At 47.3% G+C, this 7,395-nt stretch overlaps 1 protein-coding gene across 1 annotated transcript; it reads left to right on the forward strand.

Moving 5' to 3' along the window:
- The first annotated feature begins 242 nt into the window (after positions 1-242).
- Positions 243-5,937, forward strand: AREG (amphiregulin). Its single transcript, XM_026090175.1, has 5 exons — positions 243-285; positions 445-627; positions 3,277-3,460; positions 3,909-4,067; positions 5,850-5,937. The coding sequence occupies exons 1-5, from the start codon at positions 243-245 to the stop codon at positions 5,935-5,937; spliced, it is 657 nt and encodes a 218-aa protein (XP_025945960.1).
- The last annotated feature ends 1,458 nt before the right edge of the window (positions 5,938-7,395 follow it).

The raw sequence follows: 7,395 nt of genomic DNA on the forward strand, positions 1-7,395 counted from the left end.
GTGCGCGTGCACCCACCGCCCGCCCCGCCCCGCCCCGCCCCGCCCGTACCTGCCGCGGGGCGGCGCCGCCCCGCCCCGCCCCGCCCCGCTGACGGCGCTCTACGTACGGGGCTGGGAGCCGCCGCCGCCTATAAAGCGGGCGGCGGCGGCGGGCGGCTCCTTATGGAGCGCTGCGCGCCGCCGCCGGGTTTCGCGACAGCCGCGTCTCTCCCTCTCCGCGCCGCCGCTTCCCGGGACCGCCAATGCGAGCTGTGGCGCTGCTCGCCGCGCTGGCCGCGCTCGCAGGTGCGTGAGGGGTGCGCGCGGCGGCGGCGGTTGACGGCCGTTGGTGGGGGCGGCGCGCGCGGCTTGGGGGGTGGGGGGGGGGAATGTCGCGCGGCGACCGTTGGGGCGGCAGTTGAGGCGGCGCGTGACCCCTGCCCACGACGCCATCTCCCCTCACAGCGTGCCGGCTTGCCGCCGCGTCCTCGGCCAATGCCACGGAGCCGGAGCGGCGCAGAGCGCCTGGCCCGCGGGAGCCCCTGGCCCGCGTGGGCGAGGCGGTTTCGGCCGCCGACTACGAGGAGGATGAGGAGTACGAAGAGGCGGCGCCCGTCCACCAGTACATCGTGGACGACCTGATCCGAGGTGAGTCGGCGGCCCGCCCCTCGCGGCGGGAAGGGGCCCGGGCATGCGGGCCGTCCTCTATCTGCGAGCTGCCGGCTCTTTCCGCCCTAGCTCTGCTGTCAGGCTGCTACATCTGGCTTGTCGCGTACGGAGCAGAAGTGCCTTCCTTCTTGAAGCTGTTGCGTTAAAACTATGCTGATGGGGATGATAAATTAATGTGAGTGGAGTTAGGGTGTGTGAAAGCTGCAGATTAGCCGAGTGCCTGCAGTACTGCTGTTTGGATAAACCTGAAAGAAGAGGTGCAATAGGCACTGCCACCTGCCTAGTATGAAACTATTGGCAGGATTTCTGGGTACTGCTTGGCATTAAAGGTGGATTTTTGATCAGGTTGCCTCTCCTGTATCAAGGCTTTTCTGGGTGTTTTCTCGTTGTTGGCTAGTTTGGGTTGAAGTTGACTAAAATTTCTTGGGGGCAAGCAAGCAAACAAACCCCCAGAGTGTTCACCGAAGTGTTTATTGCAGCATCTTTCGGGCAAGACTGTTGTCATAGGTATTGTGAGAATTTGTTGTGAATTGGCTACTTGTAAACTCTCAGGAGATCTGAATGGCCCAACTGACTGGTAATCATATGGGGATGGGAGGACCTCTTCGCATCTGGCCCAAGCACAGTTGTGTAAGATAAACTGTATGGGGTGAGGCTGAAGAAGTACCTGTAAGCGACTTGCCCATGAGCAGACATCCACAGACTGACACTGTGGTCATCCAGGATAGGGTCTGGCTGCTGTTTTTCCTGCAGAAACACCCAAGACTTGAATGAGAGTGGAAGAACTCTTAGGTGTTAGAGGGACCATGCTTCAGATGCTCAGTTTGGGGTGTTTAGGGACTTGTGCTGAAGTTTTCAGCACAAGTTCAAGATGTGCAGGGGAGATAGGAATGTCAAAGTTCTTGAGCAGCTTGGGCTGTAAAACCACTGGCTTGGTAACTTAAGTCTTCTATAACTACATAGAAAGCAGGGCTGTTATCAGAGGTGGTTGGTTTGTAGACGAGCTCTTCTACTTGGCATCAGGTTTATCTGTGAAGCCTTCAAGGTGTTATGATTCAACTGGGGATGGTTTTCTTTACTGTGCAGCTTGCAGACAGGGACACTGAGATCAAACTAGCAGGCTGACCCTTGAAGAGAGATGAATGTGTGAACTGCCTCAGCTGTGAAAGTGTGAACTAAATATTAAGTCTAATTGGACAAAACAGGGACCTCAAGAGTCAGCAGCAAGTTCACATGTCTAGGACAGGAAATCTGGCTGCAGGAACAATGTTCCTCATTTGCATATTAATATAAATTATACCATTTGAATCAGACCTCTGGTTGCTGAAGGCATTTTTGCTTTTAAGTAACTTCAAGCCAGGCTTGTTGCTCTGGAACTTAAAATGATCAGCTGTCTAGACTACAGCCAGCTACACCTTGTTTGTTGTACAGGATATCTTGCCACTAGAAATACAGGGTTATGAAGTAGTCAGATCAAGTTGCATCCTATTGTGGTGATTGCCTATATGCAGAGTGTTTTGGGGAAAAGAATAATCCAGGAGTTAGTTTAGTTTTGTCTGCACAGCACAACAGAAAAATAACCAGCTTGAAGAATACTGCTAAGAGCCCTACTGTTATTGAGACCTGTTGAAACTCAATTGGTTAACTGTTACTCCTGTCCTATTCCTGAACTGAAACACCTTGCACTGAGAAGACTTCCTTTTCATGGCTAGTGTAAAAGGATGGTCTGTGCAGAGAGCCAGCGTTTTACTGGCTTGCTGTGTAATAGTGTTTTTAGCTTTGAGTGCTGTTAGGTGGCTATGGTGCTGAAGACCCTTAGTCATTGGCTGGCTTTAGCTTGTCCTTTGAAGTGAAAGGAAGAGTGCCCTTCCTTTAAACTCAGAGTTAAGTCACCAGCCTTTTAAACCACACTCTTATAGAGGCTTGTTCTAATTGAGATAATGAGGGGCAACAGTAAGTGGCAGAACAGTCTGACTCTTGTGGAATAAGCTTTCAGCTTTCAGTCCTTTGGAGCGCTTGGCATCTCTCTCAAAGTAGGAGAACTGGAAACAAACTATCTCCTTGTCTACTGAAGACAGCACTGCAGGTTGTTTGGGAGGAACAAGTATGCTAACTGGGATTGCAGGCTGTCTTGCCTCTACAAGCGCCCAGGACTATCTAGCAACTTAAAATACCTTTCATCACTGATGCAAATAGAGTTGAGAGCAATGGAGGCTCTTTGCCTTTTATTTGAGTCCATATAAAACAACTGGATGGCTTTGCTCAAGGTGAATTCATAATGCGCTTTCTGGGTCTTTGCTTGAATCTGTGCAGTTGCACTGAGCTATTTGATCCATGTGGAATGCTGCAGTCCTTGCAGTCTGCTATTCTTCTCTGGCAGCCCTCTCAGCCCATCTTCTTGTGCTGCTGTCTGCATTGCGCAGGACTTAATGGTGGCAGAATTTAGCTTAGTAATGAGCCTCTAAACTTGTTGCCCTTTTGCTGGATGCAAAATGCCCATCAGTGTGCTCACTTGCATCCTATATTTCCTAGTCAGGTTTTTGTCGTGACCCCCAAATAAAATTATTCCATATTAGCAGAAACTAGCTCTTTAGCTTTGCTAGACTGAATCATCTTGTCCTTTTTCAGTTGAACCTGTGGTTAAGCCCAAGCCAACAAAGAGGGGGAGTGAGAAGAATGCTGGCAAATCAAGAAGGAAGAAAAACAAAGGGAAAAACAAAAAGAAAGGGACTCCATGTGAAATGGAATACAAAAACTTTTGCATCCATGGTGAATGCATATACCTAGAACATCTCCAAACGGTGACCTGCAAGTAAGTTAAAAGTACCTTGTGAGTTGCATGTGGTTTGCATGAGCTGGTATCATATGAGGGCTTAGAGGAAAAATCAGTGTCAACTTGGCATAGATCCATCTCCTGCAGTATTTTGACTGAGAATCTTTCTGCCATGTAAATTAAGTGATGATGGAATCTGAGATGCATAACAAGCCACTGAACTCATCAGTTGGTTATAAACTCAAACCAGAAGAATGAAAAGGTGTGTCTTCCTGGAACATCACGCCCAAACTAATCTTGACTTGTTGAAATGCTGACAAACCTTGTGCTAGAGCAGAGACTGCATGTCATGAACATGCTCTAAAACTCTCACCTAGAGATTCATGTGAAACTGAAGATGTCTAAGTCAAGTTTGAGTGTGTGTGGGTGTCCTTGGCTCCAGACAGCACCGGAGCTGATAAGAACTTGTGTTGGTGTTTGCTTTCAGGTGTCATCAGGATTTTTTTGGTGAGCGCTGTGGTGAACAGTTCATGAAGACTCAAAGGAAGAATGATGTGGCAGACTACTCGAAGACTGTGTTGGTGGTGGTAGCTGTTCTGCTTTCAGGCGTCAGCTTCGTTACTGTACTTATCATTGTGATAGTGCAGTAAGTATTATTCTCTTTGTTTGCCTAGCTTGAGGAGGGCTTGTGTCCAGTACTGCCAAAATGTGCATGGCTTATCTGAGTTACCTATGCAGAAAACTTCCAAAAAGGTTGAGTTGCTCTTCAAGCTTGGATAAGCCCTGAGGGTAGAAGTGAGATCTAAGATGTTGAGAAATTGATTTTTTTCACTTATCCTTTTTCATGATTGGATGTGGGCAGCCTGTGACCTGTCCTCTAAAAGAAAAGCCTTTCTGCTCTTGCTGTAATAAAGATAACTATAGTGGTTCAGGACATCAGCAGGAAATGGAGGAGGAATGTTAATGCTGATGCAATGGAGTGCTTTCCCTAATGCTTGTGGAGAAGAAGCCTATGAGGAGTAATGTAATTGGCTCTTGTACTGCTATTCTCCAACACCTGGGTACACAGCTGGAGGGCAGGAAACAAAGCTCCAACTGTCCATTTAATAATGGAGCTTGCTGTGCTTAGATAGTTATATTGGGGGAAAACCAAATGGGGGAGAAAGTACCATTAGTACCAAGTATTGTACTGCTTATAAGATTGAGGAAACAAGAATTCGAGAATAACAAACTAGTTACCTGCCATGCTGTACTGCCAGCAGAATCTGGGCTCCTGCTGCAAATTAACTGAAAGAGTAGTTCTGGGTGGGTACTTCAAGCTGTGCATAAAATTCTTCTCTTGTACCTGGTAACAAGCAATATGCAATATGCAAGTACTTGACTTGCCTACCTGTGCCTCTGCTCTTTGTCCGTGTGTTCTCCAGGACTTGGGTGGATGTTGGTAGTCTGCTCTGGAAATCTGACTTCAGTGTTATCTGAATATAGGAACAGTCCTCCAGTTCTCACCTTGCAGCTCTACCACAGCAGAGCTTGGGATAATGGAGGTGCAACTCAAAAGTCCAGTCTAATTTTAGATCTTGGCAAAGTAAATGAACTGAATTGGGTACATGCTGTACCCTTTCCTGCAATTCGGGGAAACAAGGTGTGCATTTGTCACTTTACTGTTGCTTCATAATTAGATCTGAACTTGAGGAGTGCTGGGAAGAACATTGGCTGTCTGAACAGTGCTTTTCATTCCTCGTTGCTATGAGAAGCAACCAGTTCTGTAGTGCTGTAAGAGCAAGAAGCAATTATCATTAGGTTCTAGAGCGATCCATGTAATAGGATTAAGTTTGATTCAAGCTCTGAATTCTCACAAGCTTGAATCATGATGCTCATTTATCTGTGCCTCCTTCTAAAGAAGCTAGGTGGTCCATCTGGAACACTTCCTAGACAAGAGTTGAGAAACAGAAATTGAGTAAGCAGCTTTCAGGGTGTTAAAGGGACACAAGCACTTGAAGGTCCCTGCTACAAGCAGGGCTCTGCTGGCAGAAGGAAGAAGGCAGTCTGGTCTTGGAAGCTGGTTGTTAAAGCCACCAGGAAATCTGACTCAGCAGTGCTGCCCTGTGCCCCAGAAAGTCTCCTGGTCCTTCACTCAGCTTCAGCAATAGAGCCTCTTCTTGCTACTTAATCAGGCTTGAACCAGGAAGCCCTGGCTCTGTGTGGTTAAACTGCCTGCGCATAGTCCAGAGACACCTTGATGTTATTGTCAAATACTGCTTGTTGCCAAATGTTTGAAAAACTGTCTTGCTTGAAACTTCCTTGTGCTGAGGAATTGCTTGAGGATTCAAAGGACATGAGTCTTAACACTGCAGAGGATGTGTGGGCTGGTAACAAGAGAATGTATGTCTAGGTTCAGAATGACCTCTAACATGCCCTAATTCCACAGGGTGAGGAAAAAGTGTCCTCAGTATGAAGAAAAAGAAGAAAGGAAAAAACTTCGACAAGAAAACAGAAATGGCCATGTTGGTGTGTAAATGAGGAGAAAGCAGGTATGAAAGCTGACCTGTAGCTCCTTCCAGTCTTCCCAGACTGGTGTTATGCATATGAGAAATGCATGCATGCTTTGCAAAACCAGTGTTAGCTTTTGCTTGATACTAAGTGCCTTGAAACATGAAGATTACATATAAATGACTTGGTAGCTCTCTGGGTTCCCAGACCCACCTGAGGTCAGAGTTGTGTGAATTCTTTCAACTTTAACAGTATTGATGGCTTTCTGGCTCTTATCTTAATCCAAGAGAAGGTGAGAATAGAAAGCTGTACTGAGATTAGTAGAATTTCTTTGGAAAAACTAATATCTGGGCAGAGGTGGTAGAGTGCAAGAAACTGCAGCAGACTTCACATCAGAGGAGATGGTGCAGCAGCCGGGTGGATGGCTGGGCCTCAGAAGTACTGAGCACGTTTGCCTTTTTTTCCAGGGCATTAAAAAGCTTGCAGTGCTTACAGCTGTAGGCAAAGAAAAATTTGCAAACTTGTGGAGCACTGTATATAGCCCCTCAACCAAGTTGCTTACTCTGCTCACAACTGAGTGCAAAAGCTCCTTGATCTGCAGATTCCTCTTGGGAGAAATGTGCCTTTCAGTGAGGGAGCAAGTTGGCATCTTTCCTCCTAGCAAAAGCATTAACACAAGAAATGCAAGGGCTCTTGTTGAACAGGAGTATCCTACAAACTGAAGGAAAAACTAGAAAGGGCCCTTGGGGAAAAATCGTGGCTTGCAGTTCTCTTTTGCTTTCCTGCATGTCAACTACAGAGCTTGGCTTTATCCAGTAATGCTTGCTGTGTCTTTCTCAACTTGTCTGAAGCTAAAGAATTTGTAGTGAAGTGTCCCTGTGCRTGTGCACATCTGTACCTTGGATGTATTTGGACTTAGTTCTAGTGCAGAGTGCTCATGTCTTGGGTCATGACTAATGTGCTTGGTCTGCCCCTTACAGAACAATTCTGATGTGGCCACTGCCAAGCTGCAGGGYAGCTCTGGCTACCTGACACATCCACCTGGACTCTGTGGGCTGGAGCTGTTGCCCCTAAGCCCTGATTCATCAAGACAGGCTGCTGCAAGTACATCTCCAACATGCCACTTGCTGCTGAATAACTTGCTGGGGAAGACAGTTACTGCTACATCTTGGCACAAAAATATGCAAGGAGCTGCCACTATGGGGTAGAGGACTTGCTATCAAGACCTGCTAGAGACTACTGCTACTGAGCCTTATCTGATCAGTACTGGAACTCCAGTTTCTGCTGTTACGTGGATGGACTTTCTTCTGGTTGTGAGTCTCCTTTGACAACTTTAACTCCATGGGAGACAACTTACTGTGGCTTTCAGGAATGTGCAAGGTGGTGGGGAGAACCTTCTCTTCCTTCACCCTGAAGTTAGAAAAAGAGCAAGCTCTGGATATCTTCTCCCACTAGACCTCAGTGGGCAACACCTAATTCTGCTT

Source organism: Apteryx rowi, unplaced genomic scaffold, assembly GCF_003343035.1.
Source record: "Apteryx rowi isolate R43461 unplaced genomic scaffold, aptRow1 scaffold_85, whole genome shotgun sequence".
Lineage (NCBI taxonomy): Eukaryota > Metazoa > Chordata > Aves > Apterygiformes > Apterygidae > Apteryx > Apteryx rowi.